The sequence below is a fragment of the Rhizophagus irregularis genome, chromosome 18 (genome assembly GCF_026210795.1).
Source record: "Rhizophagus irregularis chromosome 18, complete sequence".
Taxonomy (NCBI): domain Eukaryota; kingdom Fungi; phylum Glomeromycota; class Glomeromycetes; order Glomerales; family Glomeraceae; genus Rhizophagus; species Rhizophagus irregularis.
Window position 1 is genome coordinate 3192654 of NC_089446.1, and position 24505 is coordinate 3217158.

At 25.0% G+C, this 24505-nt stretch overlaps 5 protein-coding genes across 5 annotated transcripts; 2 read left to right on the forward strand and 3 right to left on the reverse strand.

The window, feature by feature from the left end:
* Nucleotides 1–5636: 5636 nt before the first annotated feature.
* OCT59_010303 (uncharacterized protein) lies at nucleotides 5637–7387 on the reverse strand. Its single transcript, XM_066132925.1, has 3 exons — nucleotides 6676–7387; nucleotides 6249–6549; nucleotides 5637–6111 (listed from the first exon to the last, which is right to left on the reverse strand). The coding sequence occupies exons 1-3, from the start codon at nucleotides 7202–7204 to the stop codon at nucleotides 5952–5954; spliced, it is 990 nt and encodes a 329-aa protein (XP_066000522.1). The 5' UTR covers nucleotides 7205–7387; the 3' UTR covers nucleotides 5637–5951.
* A 4547-nt stretch (nucleotides 7388–11934) lies between these two features.
* OCT59_010304 (uncharacterized protein) lies at nucleotides 11935–12745 on the reverse strand. The gene has a single exon (XM_025330177.2). The coding sequence runs from the start codon at nucleotides 12690–12692 to the stop codon at nucleotides 12135–12137; it is 558 nt and encodes a 185-aa protein (XP_025183383.2). The 5' UTR covers nucleotides 12693–12745; the 3' UTR covers nucleotides 11935–12134.
* A 1911-nt stretch (nucleotides 12746–14656) lies between these two features.
* Nucleotides 14657–15566, forward strand: OCT59_010305 (uncharacterized protein). Its single transcript, XM_025309130.2, has 3 exons — nucleotides 14657–14846; nucleotides 14926–15048; nucleotides 15140–15566. Exons 1-3 carry the CDS (start codon nucleotides 14735–14737, stop codon nucleotides 15142–15144), a joined length of 240 nt encoding a protein of 79 aa, XP_025183382.2. The 5' UTR covers nucleotides 14657–14734; the 3' UTR covers nucleotides 15145–15566.
* A 93-nt stretch (nucleotides 15567–15659) lies between these two features.
* Nucleotides 15660–16244, forward strand: OCT59_010306 (uncharacterized protein). Its single transcript, XM_025315188.2, has 3 exons — nucleotides 15660–15783; nucleotides 15866–16012; nucleotides 16100–16244. Exons 1-3 carry the CDS (start codon nucleotides 15687–15689, stop codon nucleotides 16105–16107), a joined length of 252 nt encoding a protein of 83 aa, XP_025183381.1. The 5' UTR covers nucleotides 15660–15686; the 3' UTR covers nucleotides 16108–16244.
* Nucleotides 16245–22276: 6032 nt separating this feature from the next.
* Nucleotides 22277–24433, reverse strand: OCT59_010307 (uncharacterized protein; the record flags this gene model as incomplete). The annotated part of the gene is made up of 2 exons (XM_066132927.1): nucleotides 22277–22439; nucleotides 24384–24433. The coding sequence occupies 2 exons, from the start codon at nucleotides 24431–24433 to the stop codon at nucleotides 22277–22279; spliced, it is 213 nt and encodes a 70-aa protein (XP_066000523.1).
* Nucleotides 24434–24505: the final 72 nt, after the last annotated feature.

Here is a 24505-nt window from a genome sequence, read left to right on the forward strand (position 1 = left end):
TCTTATATATTTTCTTTTACTATATCCTTTTTCATATATAGTAACACTTTTCTCATATTTCAGATAAGTCTTCCTTATCTATTATTTCTTTGATGATTTCTCATATTATCTATTACTTCTTTGATGATTTTTCATATCATCTATTACTTCTTTGATGATTTCTCATATCATCTATTACTTCGATGATTTCTTATATCATCTATTACTTTTCTTTGATGATTTCTCATATCATCCTTCCTTTCTTATATTTCACAAATTTTCTTTCATCATTTTCATTTTTTTTTTTTTATAATTTTCTTTTATTTCTCATTTAGATTTTGTATGAAGACAACAATCTTTTATTTTCTCGCGAGCATGCACCAAAAATGTGACACACCGCCCATAGGATATTAAAATAAAATATCGTATGTTGCCACCGACGTGTTGAGTTCGAATAATATCTGTGCTTGGTTTTTAAAATAAAATTTAGTTACAAAAATTACAAAACATAATTTCTTACTAAAAATTAATTTTGCGATAGTTTCCCCAAAATTATAAATATTTATTAGGTCATTACAAATGACACCTCTTTTTCATCATAAGAAAAAGGTTAAAAGAATGTGTTAGTTTTTTATTAAAGGACAAAATAATTTTTTTTTCAAAAATTGAACTCCTGAATTTCCTATCAAAATCCACTTGTATTTATACATTTTTAAGAAAAATATTTCTAATATTTCTAATATTTCTAATAAAATTTGAAGATCTATTATCATGTGACTATCTCGTTACACTAAACTAAACTATAAATATAATTTTATTGGCTAATTATTTATCCATCGGCTAAATATTTATCCGTCACTTACTGCGCCATGTGACTTGTCACGTGACTTTTGTATTCCCAACTATTTCTTCTTGTATAACCATATCATGTGACCTACTGCGCCACAGGATTTACTGCGTCATTTATTTATTATATTTTCAGTTATTACAGGGTTCTGCCTCTAAAAATGTAGTGATGTCAAATTCAATGCTTGATTTACTGATTGAATATGACCAGAAAAACTACTAATAAAGGTCACCAGTTTTCTTGGTTCAAACCCATAATTAATTTTCAAAAAGATCACTATAAAAATAATTAATAAAAGTCATGTATTAGTTCGCAAGAATAAGAAAATTTGAGTAAAGATCTTTCCTTTTTCTGTTTTTGGAGTGAAAACATGTGAATAAATAGCCAATTGACCAATTATAAGATGTTTCGTATTTATAGGTGACCTTTACATATAGTTTTCCCTAAAGCTCCGCATGAGCCAGCTTTGAGCCGAGCCCAACAGTCTGGCTCGCCCACCAAAAAAAAAAATTCTGGCCTCAGCCCTGCAATTAAGAAACTGAAATGCCCATAAAAATTTTGGCTCAAGCTAAAGTGAGCTGAGCCAAGCCATGATTTTCATGGCTCGAGCCAAGTCAGGCTCGAGCTTTATCTTCAGAAAAACGTTTCGCAACGTTTTTTATTGTTAATTAAAAAACGGTACGAAACGTTTTTTCTAAAATAATATAGTGAAAAAAAGCGTTTTTTGCAACGTTTTTTACTGAAAATTAAAAAAACGTTGTGAAATATTTTTTTCCAATATAATATAGTGAAAAAAACGTTTTCGCAACGTTTTTTTATTAAAGAACTTAAAAAAACGTTGCGAAACGTTTTTTCTAATATAATATAGTAAAAAAAACGTTTTCACAACGTTTTTTATTAAAGAACTTAAAAAAATGTTGCGAAACATTTTTTTCTAATATTAGATAGTGAAAAAAATGTTTTCACAACGTTTTTTTACTAAGAATTTAAAAAAACGTTGCAAAATGTTTTTTTCTAAAATAATATAGTGAAAAAAACGTTTTCACAACGTTTTTTACTAAAGAATTAAAAAAAACGTTGCGAAATATTTTTTTCCAATATAATATAGTGAAAAAAATGTTTTCGCAACGTTTTTTTATTAAAGAATTAAAAAAAATGTTGCGAAACGTTTTTTTAATATAATATTATACAAAAAACGTTTTCGCAATGTTTTTTGTATGATAACTCAAGCCAGCTCGAGCTTTTTAAGCCGAGCCTATTACTGGCTTGAGCTTTTTGAGCCGAGCCTATTACTGGCTTGAGCTTTTTGAATCGAGCCTATCACCGGCTCAAGCTCATTTCAAACTGGCTCGCGAGCCACTAAGCCAATTTAATCGTGGCTCAGCTCGACTCAGATTGAAAAGCTCGAGCCAGCTCGTGAGCCGGTTCAGCTCATGCGGAGCTTTAGTTTTCCCAGTCCTGGTTAAATACTATTTGGCGACTTATGAAACACGCACTTGAGTTTCGAAAGCCATTCGAAAAAGGCCACGAGAATTCAAGGATCATTTCTGTCAAAATGAAACAGTTCGGTAGATGCAAAATCAGTTCAGAGACATTTGAGTCAAATATGTCAGCCTATCACGTAAAGAACTCGTATATTTTAGCCAAATTTATAACACAAGATGGTAGTGTTAATTGTTATCCCAAATAAGTTCAATTCTTTTTTTTCTACAAGGTTGACTTACTGGATGGAGAATTGAAACATAATTTGGCATTCATTCGATAGTATTAATCAGTGAATTCTTGTTATTATTTTAGTATTAAAGACGATAAAATTTGCAATGTCGAACTTTGGGGTACTGAATTTTACCCTGAAGATTGAGATTGCATAATTCTAGTGCATAATATTCTCAGTAGATTTGTGCCAATAAAATATAAAATTTCAGATAGAAAAAATGTAAGAGAATATTTGGCCATAAATCCTGTTAATAGAAAATTTAATATTCATTAAAAATAATAATAATAAATTTTCATTTTTATTAGTCGAAATTTGACAGAGGTTGTTGCTTTTTATTGGATTTTGCATAAATTCTTTTTTTTTTGAGTTTTATATAAGTGTCACTTGTTTATAATAAATTTTGAAAACTAAGTTTTATATAATGATCAGAATTTCAGAAAATCAGAACATCAGAAGAACTTTGGAAGAACTTTGGAAAAGAACTTCAGAAATTATGTAAGTCAAAATTAAGCCAAAATTAAATTCAGATGAATTTTGGCTGAAATTTATTCTGAAACTTAACCGAAAGTCACATGTCTGAAATTTCTTATTTCAACTAGTGTATATATATAATATATTGTATAATTAATATATTGTATAATGTATATAATTAATCCAATACAATATTATATAGTTATCTGATGGAAAAGAGTGAATAACATTATTTTCCATCAGATAAATTTTATATTCTATGATCATATTTATCAATAGTCTAAATAGTCTAATTTTTATCATCTTTTTTTCTTTCTTTTGTTACCATTTTTTTTCTTATTATTATTTTCTTACAAATTTATAATGAAAGTCAAAAAGCAACTCCTTAATAAAAATAAATTTACATTAAATAAAGCAAATATATTATATATTTAATTATTGTTTTTAAGGAGAGTAATTTTACATTTAATATATTTTGATGATTGCATCCTACTGGGTGGATATAGCTTATAATAATTTGTTTATATGATATATAAACTACATATCAATAAAGCATATATAAATCATTAAAAAAAAAAAAAAAAATTTACATTTAATAACTGTACTTTTAATTTTCCATATTAATTAGCTTATATAATTGATAATGTACAGTATATAGATATATTTTATTGTGTGTATAATTAATAATAAAATAAATTTCATAGTATTTGATATTGCATATAAAATACTATCAGATAACTATAAAATTTTACTATACATGATCCTATGGAATATCAGATATAACCTATTATTATAATTCAAATTCTTGTTATTAAGCTTAAAAAAATAACTATAGATATTAAAAGTTGGTAAGTACTAAAAATTTCTATTAAAAAAAGAAAGACTTTAAAGATCACAACCAATTAATAGCAGATAGTATCATTTGTTATTTCAATAACTATCTGCTATGATAACAAGAAAGTTTTTTGACAGTAAAACTGGAATTAAACAATTAATGATAGTTTTAACAATAACAACTACTTTTGAATCATAAAAAAAAAAATCATTTTAGGCAAATATCTTCATTATATAGCCACTAAGTTAGATTATGTTTAATCAAGTTTAAATTTCAAGTTCAAATCAAGTTTTGGGATCAATTTTGTCTATTGTTGTGTTGTGTTTCATTCTATTCTCTAATTTAGGACAAATTTCTAAATAGAAATTTCCTCGGTAACTTATATAATTATTGTTTTCAATATTATTAACCACATAAATACAATAAAAGAATTGGGATTGACCATAATATCTTCATTATATTGGATTATTCCAATGTATTACATTCTGTTTTACATTCTGATAAATTTTCTTTCACGCGTTTTTCCGGTTACCAAGTTTTAACAAAACGAATTAAGCATTTTAAAAATTTTTAATTAATGATAACTTTAGATGTAATAAAATTAATTTAATATAAACATAAAGTATGATTTCACGTTAGGTAATCTTGAGATACTTTATATAATAACAATTAAAGTATCGCAAACTATACCGTAAATATAATAATCATGATCATGTTTAGGATAAAAAAAATGTTGAAATCAAGAGTCTTTTTTTTATGACGACTTTTTTTTTTTTCTCACTCAAAAAATCTTGGCATTTCCTTTAATATTATCAATCTACAATCTATTTGATCTTTTTATTTTTTTTAAAAAAAAAACGCATTGATGATTATTTTGACATTTATTTCCAAAAATAAGGATTAACAAAATATTAAAATTTTTTTTTTAAGCATAAAACCTGTATTTTGTTGAAAATTCTTAGAATTTTAGAATCATGTAGATCATTTATTAAATCAGGTGTTAGGAGATAACTGTAAATATTTATTCCTTATCGTATTACAATTTAAATTTCCTTTGCATATTATTTAAATGTATGTATTTTTTAAATTATACGATTAACTTATTATTATTATTATTTCTGATCGGAATTTAGAATTTTCTGATAAAAAAAAATAAAATAAAAATAAAATAAAAATTTTTTTTTTCTTTAAAAAAAAAAAAAAAAAGATAACATTTAAAAAAGATGACAATAATAAAATAATAACCTTTTTTGTTAAAAACCGAAAAAAAAAAAATTTTTTTTTTTTTTAGTTTCAATATTATTATTAATATTAGGAATAAAGATAGATTAAAAAAAAAAAATTTCATTTTTTTTCTTGATTTAATACTAGTTTTTTTTTTCGAATCGTAATCATAATTTCCATTTTTATCAAAAAAAAAAACTTGTATAAATAATAGTTTGTATGTAACTTAAAAAGGGGTAAAATATAATTTGAAGAAAAATAGACCAATTAAAAAAAATGATTTTTTTGAATCGGGTGCATCCGTCGGGTTCACCCCTAAAGAAAAAGATATCTTTTTTTTATCTATAAGGAATATAAGAAAAAAATAAAAAATTTGTAATTGTTGATCTATTTTATTTTGCTAATTGAAAGTTACGCACACGATCAAACAAACATTTTAAACAACAATAAACGTCAAACGCCTATTGAAAAACGCCTTTAACGTCAAATACCGGTGCAGACGCCATTTGATGCCAAATATTATTCCGAATTAAATAGTAATTCCGTGATTTTTTTTTTATTTTAAAAAAAAATTATCATTTTGTTATTTTTTTTTTTATTGAAAAAATAAAAAAAACTTTGTACAAAGAAAAAAAAAGAAAAAAAAAGGAAACCGTTAAACAAAGGAAAAATAAAATTGAATATATTACAAGAAAAATTGTTAATGTGACAAAATTTCACAATTTTCACGCAACTGTAACGAATAATTACCGTGGCGTAACAATTTCACCATGTAATAAATAATTTTTATTATTAAATGGTACTACCCTTTATATACCAAACGCTCCCTAGTAACTAAAACCTTAAATTAAGATTGCTACGCCCACTTTATATGTACACTATAAGTTCATTTCTTTTTTAACAGTTAATAAAACGGTTAAATATTGTCTCGCATATTGTAAGGACATTGCGGGTGATTTATTATAAGCATTTCTTTCTTGTTTGGATATTTTAGGTCTTTCTTGATCCAAACGAACATTTAATTCTTTTATTGGTTCTCTATTAAAAAAAAAAAGAAAAAAAAAATATATATAAAGATTACACAGATTGTTCTTTAAGTTCATGTAATGTACAAATTCGATCAACATAACAACGATATAGGATACTCTTTGTAGAAGAAAAATCGTGAGACATACCTTGAATAGAACGGATCATCATAAGAAGTGAAACTTGTGTGACCAGACTTTGAATCTTTTTGTTTAATGGCATATTCTTCAGAATAACCATTTATCCAACCATTACATTTTCTACCAACACGATATGCAGCAGTTGATTCAATCATTTTTTCCGTAACTGAGAGTTTTGATTTTGGTTGATGAGAATGACGTTCACTTGGATAATAATCTACATCTGATACCCATTCATTTCGTCTATTTGGACCCAACTGTGAAGGAATATCAGGACTATGTCTTTGTTTTATATTTTTTGTTCTTTTTTCTAAAATAAAATAAAATAGCGCAAAAAATAGCAAAAATAGCAAAAATAGCATATAAATAAATAAATTAGCATATATATAGCATATATATAAATAAAATAAAAAAGTGATAATATTATAAAACTTACCATTACGTTTTGTAGAGTATTCTGAAGGAGGTAATACTGGAATACTTTTTTTATTTTTATTTGATTTATTATTATTATTATTATTATTATTATTATTTTTACCAGAGAATGAAAAGTCAAATGATGATAATATTGTATCTAATTTACTTTTAGAATTTGACTTATTATTATTTGATTTATTACGATAACTTGGTATTGAAGGAATTTCTTTTGAAGAAGATAAACGAAATTCTTCAAAATGATGACGAGAATTTAATCTATGATCCAACATGTTTACTTCTTTTTCAGGTTTAAATTTTTTTCCACTTAAAGATTTAATTAATTCTTGACGACACTTTGCTATAAAACCACCAATTACAGTAATAACGAACCAACCAGTAAAATTTACAGTGAAAATTATTCCACAAAAAGTTGATAAAGCACAAAAAGTTATAAAAGAGATAATTAATACAGAAATATCGTACTTATTATCTTTCTTTGAAAAATATGATGAAAAAATGGAGGAAGAAGTTGATATGAAAGAAGACATTGTTTGAAACAAAAAAAAAACAAAAGAGGTTTATATAATAATAATAATAAAGTTTATTTAAGTAAGTAGTGTAATCGTAGGACAATTTTCGCGGCGCGCTTATTTTTCGCTGGATGAGGTAAGAGAAATTATTAATGATGCAGTTTGTAAATGAAAAAAGAAAATGAAAGAGTTTTTATCATTGTTGAAAGAAAAAAATAAATTTGGGTATAGTAAAGTTACACTTTTATAATAAAATCGAATTGTGTTTCATGTGATTTTTAAAATAATAATATAACGGCAACACTCGGCAACAAAAATTTAAATTACGAATTATGCAAGCCACAATTATAATAAAGATGCTGATAAAATTCAGGTTTATGACCGCTTTTAACTGTGCCCATTTTGCGATACCATTCGTTTCACAGAATAAAATCTTCTTTAAAAATCAGGTTCTTTATTTATTTTTTTTTAAAAAAAAAAAATTTTTTTTTATGAACAATGTTTTAATTACATTACTTTGTTCTAATTGAACCTATAATTGTTTATTGAGGTCACGGAATTTACAAATTTTCCTTCCGGTAATAAAATCAAGTTTTTAAAATATAATTTGACCATATAAATGAGAATTAACAAAATAGTTAATTTCCCACATAATCTTTCATATTTTTCACACCAATTTCAATTTCAATTTCAATTTCTAATTTTAATAATTTTTTATTTATTTTATTTATTTATTTTATTTATTTTATCTATTTTATCTATTTTATTTACTTTTATTTATTTTACATAGAGGGAAAATATATACACATAATATTCATATGTTTTGGCTCCCTAATTGTTTCAATTTTTTTTTTCCTGATAACCAAAAAAGAAATAATCGCTATCTTTTTTTTATTTCCTTTCTTGAGATAATATCAAAAGATGGTTGGACCATTGAAAAGAAAACTATTTGATCCATCTATTTTTATATTTAATGATCTAAAGCCAATTTGTTTACAGAATTTTTTCTTTTAATTCGAACAATGGAATTTTAATTAATAGAAAAAGATTTCATTATTTTTTTTTTTTAAAGAAAAAACAATTTTTTTTTAATGAAAATAAATATTTATCTATCTTTTATTTTCACAAGTGAATCAATTATATTAAGATATAAAAAGGTGATACAATGTATTTTTTATATTTTTTTTGTTTTTACAAGGAAAAAAAAATGTCGGAAAAGGATTATCCAAATTTAGATGATTTACAACTTTTTTTTTTCATTAGTTTTTTTTTTCTTTGTAATCTTACCTATAAATGGATTTCATTTTCCGAATCATTTTTATGTCATTTCCTGTTCATATCTATTGTTTATGAATAATCAAAGGGTTTTTGAACAATCATAAAAATCTTTTTGAAATTCTGAAGGTCTGGTTTTCTTTAAACGTTCATATATGAACGCCTCTTTTCTAACGCGTGAGTTAGTGAGTTAGTGAGTTATGATGTTTAACCAAAAAAAAATCGAGATGACGTATTTATCACGTGTTACCTACATATTATATCTTAGTAATCTTTTTACCCCCTAAAATTTATGCTTTCTTTAGTGATGTATTTTTAGGATTTTTAGAGCATAATTTTGTTAGATAAAGTTCTTGCATTTTAGGGAAAAAAATGCATATATCCATTATTTACAATAAGTTAAATTTTTTTTTTTTTTTTTTTTTTTTGTTTCATTCTTGCAGCATTGCAGATATTAATTTAAGAAATAACGTTATTAACTTTATTTTATTTTATTTTATTTTATTTCATTTTATTTTATTTTATTTTATTTTTTTTATTTACCACATTTTTTTTCCCACATTTTTTTTCAAATATTTATTACCAATCATTTTTTTCAATTATAATTTAGAATTTCACAATAAGTTGATCAACAATGATGTTAGAATTAGTGTTGGTCTCCGTAAATAGTTGTAAATCCAAAAGGTCAAGTAAATCAGAATTACCATCTTTTAGCTAACCACAATAGTTGTAGTAGTATTTACAAGCCAATTTACAACTTATTACAATCGCTAAAGGTTGTAATAATTCGATATCCCTATAAAAAATTTTTATCCGAATATTTCCATTATTTCTCCGTGTCTTCCGTAAAAATTCCGTGAAAATGATACATTCACGGATATCCGTGTTATCGAGATGAAAATTTCCATAATTTAAGGCTATAAAATTCATTAAAATGATACATTCACGGAAAAAATATGGAAAGATAAAACACGGATCAGATTTTTTACAGTGTATCTAATAATCGTTACTTACGGGCAACCAACATAAAATATTTTGATCATACATTTAAAAATTATTCAGGATGTTTCAGGTTCAAAAAAAAATTAATGTTCATGCTGTTTATGTTTTTTTTCGTTAACGCTACGCCACATATGTAAATTGTTAGAAATGAAACGTATTTTTGTTTAAAATTCTTAAAATTCATAAAAAAATAATATAAATAAATATAAATATTTTTTATTAATAAGATTAATAATTTAAGTTACATATCACTCTTTTATGTTAAAAAAAAAATGTGTAATAAAATATTACAATCTTTTGTCATTTTATATACTTTGTTACGCGTGACGCAATAAGATAAATCATTACCACACTTATTCACGCTTATTCGCGTATCAAAATGGTTAAAGCATATACCGCAGCGGAGTTAACTGATATAATCATGACAAAAATTGAAATGTCATAAGCATATTATTATATAGGCACAAAATTAATTGATAATCAAAGAAATCATTGATGAGAATTATTAAAATAAAGAATGTTATAAATCACTTATTTTTTTTAACCGAAAAAAATAAACAATAATATAAAAAGATCCTTTTTATTGAAGGATGAAAGTTTATAGATCAAAATATAAAGACTTTATTAAATGTAAGATATCAATTATCAATAGCCATTAAATCTGACTGTCTAAGATTAGTTTACAACTATAAGGTTTTGAAAATGGGATTCACTGCGGCAAGAATATTGTTTAGTATATAACAGTTTTAAAGACGTTTAAAATTTTTGCTCTATTATAAGTTAAATTACTGATAATGTTACAAAGTGATCAATGTTTTTGTCAGTAGAAGGTCATAATGTTCATATAAGTTCGTTCTAGTTACGACAGTAAGGATCAGAATGCTATTGGTTCAAATTTGAATGAGAATTCTTTGAAAATTAGCTTTATTCCGACTAACAACATGGAGTGATAATGTCATATTACGACATTAAGGATCGGAATGCTACTGGTTCAAGTTTTTCAATGAGAATTCTTTGGAAGACAGCTTTATTCTGAATAACAACATGGGATATTACGACAGCAGTAAGGATCGGAATGCTACTGGTTCAAGTTTTTGAATAAGAATTCTTTGAAAACAGCTTTATTCTGAATAACAACATGGGTGATAATGTCATATTACGACAGTAAGGATCAGAATTCTAATGATTCGGGTTTTTAAATGAGAATTCTTTGAAAAATAGCTATGGGTCATAATGTTATATTACGACAATAAGGATCGCAAGTTTTTGAATGAGAATTCTTTGAAAAACAGCTTTATTATAAATAACAAACATGTCATATTACGACAGTAAGGATCAGAATGCTAAGAATTCAAGTTTTGAATGGGAGAGCTCATTGAAAAACAGCTTTATTCTGAATAACTCAACCTGATACTCAGGAAAAAAATCTTTTTATGCAACGTTCGATCGTCAATCGACTACTACTCAGCATAATTTATAGATTTTTTTCGTATTAATTTAATGGATTATTTTTAACAAAGAATAAATGATTTTTGGGGAGAATGTCGTCAAATTTTAAATAATTTAATATTTGGGATTTGGGATTTAGATTTTAGTGGGTTGAATTTTGATAACATGTATAGAACAAACTATTTCTCAACTATATTAGCTTGATTGGTTTGATGGAAATGTATTATGTATGATATACATGAGAGCAGCGATGTACATTAGAACTTTCAATGACTTTTTATTGGAATTTGAAGGTTTGGAATTAGAAGAATTGGTAGATTCCAATATTCCAATAATTTTCGACACATATTAGTTTATATATATACTTATGTGCATTGTGTATTGGAAGCTTCCAATAAAAATAAATTTATTGACATTGGAAGGCTTGGAATTGGAAGAATTGGAAGATTCCAATAACTTCCAATCTTTCAATGCACTTCACTGCATGAGAGAGGCCATGATCGGTCACCTAGTATTATTGGCCGTTGATTTTCAGAGAGAAGTAAAGAATTGTATATTATTAGAGATTATAATCATGATCGCATTCAGACAATTTCAGGTCATCCAATTTCTTTTACCATTAGATTAATCGGATGGGACATAAGTTTTTGATTATTTTTCAAATTTATGCCAGATCTTTCATAAAATTATGGGAAAGTAATAGGTCAGGTTCTGTTGACTAGCATTTCCTTTCACATCAGCTTGACTTTGGAATTTTGAATTTTTAGAATTAGTAACATCAGGGTATCAAACGTATAAGCTATCTTTTAATGCTCAGATTTTAGAATTGTCAATAAAAAAATAGAAATGTTTTTTATATCTTGAAATATCTTGAATTATTACTCCTTTATCATATATATACAATTATGATTTAGATCTAGAGAATGTGAGAAAATATGAATCCTTTCATAATACATAGGATTAGTACGAGAAATGTTACATCATACACAGAAGTAGAAATTGCGATGGGAGAAATGAATTTAAAAATTATTCAAATAATTAGCAACGAATCATTTATTTCTAAATTATTCCAATATAATACACATTTAAAAGACGTCTAATAAAAAAAAACAATACCAAAAGAAAGAAATAATAAAAAAAAACAAAAAAATAAAAGTTATGTATATTTATATATATGTATATAACACTGTTGACTTTAAACTGTAAACCAACAAAAAGATTATTACACCCATTTTAATTGACTAAAAAAATTCCACAAGACAGATGCTTTGTTGACATTGAAATTAACAGCCTTCTGAGCATCGCTCTTTTTAAATTCTTTACCTTCCATTTTGTGTTTTTGAGCTGCTTTCAGAATATTATATTTAGCTTTTAAATATATGGATGGAGTTAATCTCAGTTTAGAACATAATGTTTTTTCTTTCTCATGTAAGAGATTAAAACCAGCTTCTTGAGAAATATCCATCGATTTGGTCCTATCCCAAAAAATTCGAGGGTTTTTGTAATTCAAATTCTGATGGTTAATAGGCATTTGGTCGATTTCTTTGACGATTTCGTTTAGAGTGTTTATATTTTGTGGTTTTTGATTATTATGAGAGTCATTTTCGGTTAAGAGGAGAGTGGGATTCTTCGCATAGATTTCATAAATATTGATACGATAAACAAAACCATCACCAGACGAATCTGGAGCTCTCATTGGATATGGTTGTTTGCGAAAGTGTTTTCGAGGAATATTTCGATAGTAAAGTATACTAGTAGATGTTTGTGATTTTGCAGCCATATTGATCAATAAAAATTTTTGTTTGAATAAAAAAAAAAAAGTAGTTTTTATTTAAAAAAAAAGAAAAGAAAAACAAAATGTATTCTGATTTATACAGTGGTGTATAATGACGAAATAGGTTGAAAAAATTTTTTGTTTGATAAGTTTATTAATTCAATTACCAATCATTTTCGATTATTAACAAAGTCGATGTTTCATAAATTTTAGTACTTTACCGAACTAAGATTAAATTGCAAACAATTTCTTCCTTATATGGAATTAGAGAGTTCTTTTATATGACGATTTTTTAAAAATAAAAATGTAATCGTCATTAAGAATTAATATAATAAAACTTAAAAATAAATTTTTTTTATGAGTGATTATGACTTGATCAATGTATATATTATATACATAATAAATATTTATAAAAAAAAAATTTAATTATTTTTTTTAAAAAAAAATCTTTATGATAAATTAATTATATAATTTCACGAGAATTTCTCTGTACTTAAATATTCAACATTTATATAATTTATTCAAATTACAAAATTACACAAGCATTCTCAATAATCCGGAACTTCGATAATCCGGATCCTTCGATATACCGCCGGAGTTGAGTCTAAATCGGATATATTTTAATTACAATAATAATATAACGGAATCTTCCAATGAACCAGAACAATCCAGAACCACCATAAAACTGATTATATGTTCCCAAATAAAACTGAACTTTTTCTTTTTTAATTCCGGTATCCCGTTTTTAAGTAGTTTACTTTACCGGTACCGAAAGTCACTTGATCAAGATTTCATTTTTGCCGAAATCTATTTTTATTAAATTTGCCCGAGATACCGTTTTGCCGAAAAGAAAATTGTGCCGAAAATGTATTTATTTTTATTTTATTTTAATTTATATATACAGTATGTATATATAATATATATATATATTGATATATATTTATTTTTATTTGTTTGTTTGTTTGTATAAAATTCATATAACAAATAAACTTAGTCATTGGAATATAATGTTTAAAACCAATAATTATATTTATTATTTTTAAATTTTTTTTTTTTATTTTATTAAAAAATTAACTTTCGGTAAAACGGTATCTTGGTAATATTGATTTCGACATTATGACGCTTCGGTCAAGTGTTTCGGTAAATACGGTGGAAATGTACCGTAACCGCATATACATCTTAATAATAAATTTAAAAGTTTCCTTCACTATTTCTATTTATAAATACCATTTTTAAATATAGTATAATATCTTAATAATTCATTTTTTTAATTTATAAATTAAATTTTCATCTTTTAAATCGTTTAATTACATTTTGAAGAGAAAAGATAATGGTCCCTTGGAATGCGCAAAGAAAGGCGAAACTTTGTATGAAGTATTGAGAATTCACTTTGAATGTTATTTATTAGATGGTATATACGGATAAAACATTATACGTATATGACGTACATGTATATCTGTATATCTGTATATCTGTATATCACGCGAACTATTATATATATGATATATATGGACATTTGATATTTTACCTGTAACCTATCCAATTGATTCTTCTCTAATTTGCGTGAATATAGCATGATAAATATGGTTAATATCTGCATAAGTGAGTATCGGTAAAATGTAACGTGACTTTCAATCTTTTACCCGATGTTCGATAAAAAGAATAATATGTAAAATTAATAATATGTAAAATTGACGAAAATCATATGCAAATGACCTTTGATCCATTATCATTTTAGACCGGTTAAATACTTGATAAAAGACCGGTTTACGTATATTACAGTACTTTCCATCCATACTATAACAGATAAGTAGATTATAAATCATAAAATGAGTGCCTTATTTGAATGATTTCACGGAATATGTTTTAGCACACACCGATTTTAACGTCACACACACAACCACCTGATCATCAAAAATCATGAGAATATATTATTTCTAATTTTTTCCCAAAAAGAAACATTTCTTTCTAGGAAAGATTTTATTTTTATTTTATTTTGACCCAAGATAATAATAAAGAATTTTTTTTTAAAAAAAAAAGAATCAAAAATGCAAATTTTCGTTCGAGGATGTCTTGGTTATGGTGGTAATGCTTATACTATAGAAGTTGAATCTTCAGATAGTATTGCACAAGTGAAAGAAAAAATTTCTAATAAGACAGGTATTTTTGTAATTATGGATTATTATAAAAAAATTTTCTCTTCCATTTAAAAGAAATAATAAAATTTTAAAATTGATAGGTGTGCCTTGTGCACATCAAAGATTAATTTTCGCTGGAAAACAACTTACAGATGAAAGAACATTATCGGATTATAATATTCAAAAAGAGTCAACTCTTCACTTGGCTTGTAGACTTCGTGGATGTAAGTTATCATTTTGAAATGGTGAACATTTTTTTTTATTTTTAAAAAAAATTTATTATTAATTTGAAATTTTTAAAATTATGCAACGAAGGCTAATATGTTAGATTAGAGAATCAGATTATCATCGGAACTCGGAAAGAATCAATCATGCTTTTTAAATGAAGATTTTTATCTTTTATAAATTTCTGTGTAATGCATATAACTTAAATAACATTAACTATAGCGTTATTAGGGTATGCCGTTTTGGACAATAAGCGCGGCGCATTTATTAAATTTCAGCATCGAAATAAAAAGTTATATTATAAATAGCGGTTATCATTTTTTTTTTAAAAAAAAAAGAAAAAGAAAAAGGAATTCTTAACAAAGCAAAAATTATCGTTGCGAAATCCTTATTATTCAACCTATTTTAATTTTAAATCGGGAATTTCGGATACTATTATCCGTAAATTTCCATAGAATTCCCATGGAATAACAGCTAATAAAGTAAAGTTACTTTTAAACCTGATTACACAATATAAATAAGTACTCATTGAAACGGTTCAGATTACTTTTTATAGAAACAAAAACAGTTTATAGTATTTATATATGAACTTACCTTAAAATTATGACCTGAGAATATTTCTTTAAACCATTCTAAAATGCAGATTTTTATTTATGCTGATCGAACGTATACTATCGAAGTTGAATATCATGATACTGTTGCAATTCTCAAAGAAAAATTTTATAAGAAAACAGGTAATGTTTATGCTATTAATAATAATAATAACACTAACACATGTGATTTACATATTTTAACAAACATACAATAAATGATAAGGTATTAATTGTGAAAGACAAAGATTAAGATTAATTCATCGTTGCAAACAACTTGAAGATACAAGATCATTATCAGAATATAATATTAATAAAGAATCAACCGTTTATTTGGTTCATACGCTTCTTAGTTGTAAGAAATGTCCCGGTCGTAAGTATTTTGTTTTTTTTTTTGTGAAATTTAAAAAATTTAAAACAATTAAATAATTTAAAATTTATTACAAATATTTACAAACAGAGAAATGATTCAATGTATATTGTTTAGAAAAAAGCAGAGATAAACTCTAATTTAAATACGAAGAGCCGTGTTACGAAATCTCTTTGTTCATGTATATATATTTTTGTGTTTTATAATAAAATTATCCTTTTTATATCTTTACAGTAAGTTCTAGTTAAAGTATTGTAAATCCTTTCTGGTAAATTGGTGTTAATTTGCATTGTATAATACCCGAAATCAAATGAAAGTTACTAATGAGTAATTGAGTATTATATAATTTTTTTAATAAGGTATTATGGTATGTATCTGGTATAAGTGGGCTACATGATCTATTATTTATTACTTACATACTCATACAAAAATATGAGATATTGTGCTCATTATCAATAATTTTGGCAGAACTTCTAATTAAAAAAAAACGCGATCTTAACAGTGCATTTTTTTTGGATTATTTACTGTCTTCTTAAATATTTGAGTAGTGGAGAAATTTGTACTGAATATCACGTGATGAACGGGAAAATTCGGGTATAAATTTTTTGTCAAAAATTGAGACACAAAAATGATGAAAAATTAAGTGAAATGAACTTGCTTCTGGCCAATAACTATTTCATGAAGTCTTACGTACAGGCCAATGCCAATTGATTACATACATTTTTATTTGATGCACTATTTAAAAACAAATAGATATAATTAGAAAATAAAATTTATGAAATATAATTTTGCAAATTATAATAAAACAAAATGTAATATATAAGATTTTACATTAAATATATACCATTATTATCCAAAGAAAGCTCAAAAGTTATAAATCAACCTATTTTATTTATTTTAATAATTAATATTTCAATTGTATAAAAGAAAAAGCCAATTATATAAAATTTTCCTAAGTATTATTATATATATAATAATTGTTTATGATACAGACCATATAAAGCAAAGTTGAAAATTAAAACAAATGAAAAAATGTAAAATCTGAAAAATCCATCTTTTTATTCTAATAAAATAGATATATTATATATATAAAATTTATATAATAATTATTTATATAGAATTATCCTTATAATTGATTTTATAGCAAATTAATTCTTTTTCCAATTTTTTTTTACTTCTAAAAAAATGTCTTTTTCAGTTACTTTGATAGAAATAACTTTAATATATTTACCATAAAAATTGATTTTACAGCCAATAAGTTTAATTGCTTTATTAAAAGAACAATAAGGTTTACTGTAAAATCAAATAATTAAAGAATTTAAATAATAAAATATTTTTTATTATTTTATAAAAGTAATTTAAATAAATATTTTTTTAATAGTATTTATGCTATTTAAACATAAAAATGAAATATATAGATTTGGTTTAACTTTATCAATGAATTATTTTGATTTATAAAAATAATAAAAATATTCATATGAGTTTATTAATTTTACTTTATAAATAAAATGCAAATATATACTAGAATCCATTTATTTATAAGATAAGTCACCTTTAGGCCTAAAGTAAAAATTATATATAAAATTCTTTGCAGATCTTACTATAAAAATTTTATGTTATATTGTTATGATTTTTTCTTTTTTAACTAATTAGCCAATAGAATTTTTAAAAAAAGTAAAGTAAAAACTATTAGTAAAGGGCCAATTTCTATGATTACCTTTATTATAAATAAGTAATGTTACGATCTGGATGAATCCATGATCCACTAGGTTAATCTGTATTTAAATTTGTGGATCTGAATATCTGTCACAAATTTACAGATCCATCCGGATATCTGCCAGATTTCATTTGAATATAATAGATTCATGGATTTACGCATAAGTTATTACTGATCATCACGTAATTCTCGCCAAATTATAAATTTCACCAGCATTACAATTTCCATTTGAAAGATATATCGTTATACAAGGATTTTAAAAGAAAATTTTATTTTTTGGAAAAATAAAATTTTGTGAAACGGCTATCACTAAAAAAGGAAACAATTGACATACTGGCGCTATAATTCTGGTCGGAATTATAACTTCGCCAAAATTACTGCGAATCTTCTGCCGACGATTATCTGGATCTATCCGCTTTTCTATCCAAATCCATCCGTCATCTGATCTGAAATTCTAACAGATGATCTGAAAAGTTTCGAATCAGATGAATCCACTAGATTGATGGATTGATCTCATCCAGATTATAATACTATAAGTAAGCAGAATCTTACTGGTTAAAAGTATTAGACTAGTTACACTAAAAATTAATAAAAAAATAAAAAAAAACAAATTTCTAATATTAAAAAATAAAAATTACAATTAAATTAATTTAAAATTTAAAGTTTAAAAAATTATTTAAAAGTATTTTTTTTATTCAATTAATAGTAAAATTTTGCAGATACAAAATGGCAAAATTCTTCTCTTTAACTGGAGCAGTTATAATAAAATAATAGTAAAAAACAATTTTTTAATTAAAAATGGTTTATATTTCAAAAATCAGAAAGATTAAATTAATAATTATTAAAAAATTCACTATTAAAAATCCTTAAAATTTAGCCAAAATTAATGATTTATTATAATTTATTATTAATAAAATTTATGATTTTCATTCTCAATGATTACTAATTTTAATTTTTAAAATAAACTATATTTTAATTAAAAAAATTATTTTTTGCCATTATAATTAATTGCTCTGGTTAAAAGGTTAAAAATTTTGATATTTTGAAAATTAACTATATATTTATTTATATTTACAAATTTTACTATTATCATATATCGCAGATCATAGTACCTTCTTATGTATAATACTTATAAAATTATATAATACCCAGGGGTATTTTTCATTTACTTTGTGATCTAATAATTAGATTTGAGCCATCTTTTTTTTTTGTTTAATAACTCCATTAAGCTTTTTAAAATAAAAAAAAATCATTCAAATTAAACTAATAGATTGTAATATATTTGCAAAAAACGGAATTTTTAAATTTTATTTAATACCTAGGATACAGAATTAAACCCCAATTTTTGCAAGATATTTGAAATACTATGGCCCATAATATACAGTAATTGGATACAAAACTGATTTTTTTGTTTTTTATTTAAATAAATCTAATAGTATGTAATTCTTTTATTACAGCATTACAGTTTTTTTTGATCTTTTCAAATATTGCATTAATTAAATAAGTTTTTTTTTACTTATTCTTTAATTGCTTTATATAAAAATAGAGATATTAGTAAAATAATTTAAATAAAAAGTTTAATAAATTACTTATTTTATTAGATTAAAGTTATTAACCTTATATTTCTTTAAATTTAAATAAGACTATCTATTATTAAGATAGATCACCAGTAATAATTTTATTTTTATATAAAATCTTACCTTATAATTTTCTTAAATTCTATTAGTTAGTTAATTAAAAAGAAAAAAAATTATAATAATATAATATAAAATTTTCTTTTATAATAAGATCTTTAAAGAATTTTATATGTAAATTTTATCTTAAGTCATAAAATAATTTATTTAAACAAGATTCTATCTAAATATAATATATTATACAGTTAAATCTTGATATAGCGAACCCTTGATATAATGAATTTTTCAGACAACTATAATAAATTTCCCTTATTATAACGAATTAACTAATCAAATCTCTTAAAATCTTTACTATAATCTTATAGCGAAATTGAAGTCTGGACCTTAGGATTTGTTATAACAAGGGTTGACTGTATTTATTAGTATAATATCTACTAAATTCGCTAGAAAAAATCATCTTCGAATATAAAGATTTATACTTTTCCAACTTAAAATCTAAACCGCTTAGAACTGATCGTGCTAATATCAAACACAATTATGGATAAACTCGAGTTATTACATCAAATAATCAAACATTTTTACAAAGCCTTTAGAAAACACGTTAGATTCCAAGATGCACATAAGTGACATAACTAAATGAACTCGAAGCTACTTTGGCATTAGAAAAAAAGATAAATTGTTTGCTATAAAGTTTTTTGCTTTTGAACAACAATTAAGTTATAATTCCATACTTAACAAGAAAAAAAATATACTTTGTATTAGTATATAACCTGATGCAAGAATCATTTTCTGCAATACTTATCAGATGGATTAAGACAACCTTGGAAGTCTAGTAAAGGTTTGAAAGATGTTAATAATAAAGATAAGAATGAAAATAATTTGGTTGTAGCAAGACCCCGCTTATTTATAATAAAGGTCACTGTAGAAAATTGGCCCTTTACTAATAGTTTTTACCTTACTTTTTTCTTAAATTCTATTGGTTAATTAGCTAAAAAGAAAAAAAATCATAACAATATAACATAAAATTTCCTTTTATAATAGGATCTGCAAAGAATTTTATATATGATTTTTATCTTAGGCCTGGGGGTGACCTGTCTTATAAATAAGTGAGGTCCTGTTATAGCATAGTAAGTCCTGTGATTATTTTTACTTTAAAAATAAAGCCTTTGGTTAAAAATAATTCATTTCACATATGGTCTACTTATTTAGCATAATCAATCACTCAACAGTGTTAAGGTTGCCTGCCGAAACTCATTTGGCCTGATGCCGAAAGCCGAAACTCTTTTATTAGTGCTGAAACTGCCAAAATGCCAAAATGCCAAAACCTGCCAAAATGCTGAAACTGGCATAGTTTTGGTATAGCTAATACTAACATCTTGATATAATTTCGGCATAATTTCGGCATTCTATAATAATTTTTTTTCATTAATTTAATTCCAATATATATATACGTAATTAAATATTTTATTATATTATTTATTTTATTGTAATAAACCAATTTTTATAAACAATGGTATACTATAAGAAACACACTCGTTTTCAAGCAATTAAATAAAACTTTCCATATAAAAAAGTCTGGTAAAAAAAACAAAAAAAATAGAAGGAACGTTATAACGTTTCTTGATATATTAAAAAAAAAGATTCCCTTTTCCTTCCATTGAAACTTACATGAGTATCCCTGATTCGGGTTCTTCCAAGTTCTAGGAGTCGTAACCTAAAAAAACAGAAAAAAGAAACGTTAGTACGCTTTAACATAATTAAACACGTACCCCATATACTTACCGAAGATCGGTTCTTCCAAGTTCATCAGATCAGGTATCACAAAAAAAACAGAAAAAAGAAACATTAGTACGTTTCTTTAACACAATTAAACACAGTACCCCTATATACTTACCAAAGACCGGTTCTTCCAAGTTACATTAGGAGGTCCGGTAACCTAAAAAAACAAAAAAACAAAAAAACGTTAGTACGTTTCTTTAACACAATTTAAACGCAGTACCCATTATCTTACCAAAGTCCGGGTTCTTTCAAGTTCCTAGGAGTCTGGTATCCTAAAAAACAAGAAAATAGAAACGTTTGTACGTTTCTTTAATACAATTCAAGAAAAAATTTAAAAAAAATTAACGTTAGTAAAATATACTAACGTTAAAATAAAGGGTGAGCGGGCGATCATAAAATTCAACGTTAAATTATCTTTTTAACGTTAAAAAAGTTTTTTTTTAAAAAAAAATAACGATAACGGTTTAAAAAACCGTTTTAGATTATCAATGATCAGTTAAAAAACTGATCGGAGCTTAACTGAATTAAGAAATGCCGAAACTATATGTATATCATATGATATACTGCGCCGAAATGCCGAAACAGTTTTGGCAGTTTTGGCAGTTTTGGCATTTTGGCATTTTCAGTTGCTTGCCGAAACCTAGTTTCGGCAGTTTCGGCAGTTTCGGCATGCCAAAACTCCCTAGTTTCAGCAAGCAACCTTAAACAGTGTACGTATGGGGTGCCTTTTTGATATAACGAGTGGTTTATAAATTAATAATATTAGAATAATCCTGTAATTCTCTACTGACTTTATGTATGTTGTGTTACTATGAATATTTTAATAAATTTATAAATGTACTACAATTAAAAAAAAAAAGTATAATATCTACTTTCAATATAATTATTATTAATTATCAAACTCTTCTACCAAATCATCAACATTATAATTTAATATACCCCTCCCCACTACTTCATTATCATCTTGATTATTTCCATTCACATTACCATTTATTTTGTTTTCCTTCTTTTCTGAAAACTCTCCAAAATTTTTCAATCTATTTAAATTCTTGGATTGGACAGATCTAATATATTTTCGATCTATACCATTATTTTATTATTTGGAATTATATGTCTATCAGTTGTTCTTCGTACACCTTAATTTTTTTCCAATGCGATTTCATTATCATTTTCTTCTGCAAGCTTTGGCTGTTCTGCTAAGGTTTCATTTATAATATTATTTAATTCGTTATTACTAAATTTCTGTAAAATTTTTTTAACATCTTTTTCATAAAAAGCTAGTTTGTAAGATGCATTTGACCTATAATATATTATTAATTTAACATTGATTCTAATTGCTCTACACCAAGTTTAAGATACCTTTTGTTTAAGAGCCAACCACAAATTGAAAATTCATATTCATAGCTGGCACTATTAGGGTAAACTGAAAATAAGTGAATTGCAAGTTGTTGTAAATAAGGTGGTTCTAATTCTATACTTGACTACCACTTAATTGGATTATCTATTCCCTCTGTATATGGTTGATTAAAGGACTTTCTTTATTTTTATATTTCAATAAATGAGAGCAAAAAGTACAAGTTTTAGCCAAATCATCCCTAATTTTTGTGCTATTACTTCAGTATATTTAACTACTATTTACATCCAAATTCCTTGTTTTAGGGGTTCAGCTAATTAAATATATTTAATTTTAATATTATTTAATTATTATAGTAACTAAAGTCAAAATATAATAAAATAAATAAATAAATCAATACCTTGAAAAAGAGGGTTCAAAAAAAATGCTAGCAAGTAATCATTATCATCAAATTCATTGAAACATGCATTAATTTTTTCAATACAATAATTACAAAATTCTGAATAAAATTGACATAATAACAAGAGAAATTCAAGCTAATTCTAAGTAACAATCACTTAAATCTGCTTCTTTCCTTTCTAATGCTAACACAGTTTTATACAATAGATTTAGAACAAATCCAAGAACCTTCAACTCATTAAAAAAATTCCACAAACAAATGATAGGGTTAATTTTATCATTTGTTAATAAATCTGAGTAATTGGCTGCCATCTATAGAAAAATTTATTAATCATATAATAATAGTATAAATAATAAAATTAGTTTTATTTACATTTTCTAGAACAGCTTTTACTCTCAAAACATCATCAATGCTTTTATAAGCAGTCGTCCACCTTGTTTTGCAGTAAAGCATGATTACGCCACCTTTAATATTCATTGTGTTTAAAAGTTCCCAGAACTTAGCACCTAATTTTTTTTGTAAAAAAAAAAAGAAATTCAATTTAGCAAATTATTAAAATAAAATTATTACATTTAGGTTTAAAATATTTTTACCTGCTCTAGCATTATTTCTAAAGAATGTTGTTAAAATATTCACTTTTTTTAGAAGCTTATCAGCGAATGGATGTTGAACTATGTCACATGACATTAAGTTTATATAGTGTGAAATGCATCAAACATTCATTATTGTTTGGAAATTTTTTTTCAGTTAATTCACGTGCTTTTCAAACATTAGATCCATTGTCACTAACAATAGCTGAAAATTTTGATAACATCTTCACAATATATTCCCCTGTGTGTGAATCACTAGATAGATCAGAAAGTTGAAATATATTCTTTTCTATTTGGAGTTAGTAGAGTAAAATTCCATATAGATCTATGGTTAGGAGATGACCACCCGTCTAAAGCTAATATTAAAAATTAAATATATCAACAAATTTTCATCAAAAATTTTTTTTAAGTAAAATACCTAATGTTAAATTGTCTGACATTTGCAATTCTTTATGAATTTTAGAATTAACATTCCCTAATTCATCTTCAAATAAGCGATTGGCCAATAGTTCCCGAGATGGAGGGTCATATGCAACGTTAAGTTCACTATAAAAAATGGTGATTCTACTACACGAAAAGAAATTCCACAACATACAAAGAACTTTAACAAAGCTCTGTTGATTCAATCAATTCTTCCTTGAGGTAGTGGTTCATCAGTATCATGATAATCATATAAAGATGTTTGATTAGAAAATTTTCTTTTTTTATTGTTGTCCGCTTTCTCTTCAAATACTTTTTGATACTTTCGAATTAAGTGAGGTGGGGCGTTTGGACAATGGTTTGCAATATGTCCCTGTAATGTAGACACATCACTCTGCTAAAAATTTTTTCACAAAATTTACAAGTCTCACTTGCATGCCCTTCTGAATCACGCTCGCCTTGCGTATAATGCTCCCATACTTCATTACTTCATTCTGCGGGCAGCCTCCTTTACGTTTATTAGTAGTCATCTTTATAGAGAATAAAAAAAATTTTTTTTTGTCAAAGAATGACGCGTTGTGAAAAACGGATTTTTGGAATGA

Coding starts and splice junctions, on each gene's coding strand:
- OCT59_010306 (XM_025315188.2), top strand. CDS start 15,687: ATGCAGATTTTTATTTATGCTGATCGAACGTATACTATCGAAGTTGAA. Junction 15,784..15,865: donor AAAATTTTATAAGAAAACAG/GTAATGTTTATG, acceptor ATAAATGATAAG/GTATTAATTGTGAAAGACAA.
- OCT59_010304 (XM_025330177.2), bottom strand. CDS start 12,692: ATGGCTGCAAAATCACAAACATCTACTAGTATACTTTACTATCGAAAT.
- OCT59_010305 (XM_025309130.2), top strand. CDS start 14,735: ATGCAAATTTTCGTTCGAGGATGTCTTGGTTATGGTGGTAATGCTTAT. Junction 14,847..14,925: donor AAAAATTTCTAATAAGACAG/GTATTTTTGTAA, acceptor TAAAATTGATAG/GTGTGCCTTGTGCACATCAA.
- OCT59_010303 (XM_066132925.1), bottom strand. CDS start 7,204: ATGTCTTCTTTCATATCAACTTCTTCCTCCATTTTTTCATCATATTTT. Junction 6,550..6,675: donor ATACTCTACAAAACGTAATG/GTAAGTTTTATA, acceptor ATTTTATTTTAG/AAAAAAGAACAAAAAATATA. Junction 6,112..6,248: donor GATGATCCGTTCTATTCAAG/GTATGTCTCACG, acceptor TTTTTTTAATAG/AGAACCAATAAAAGAATTAA.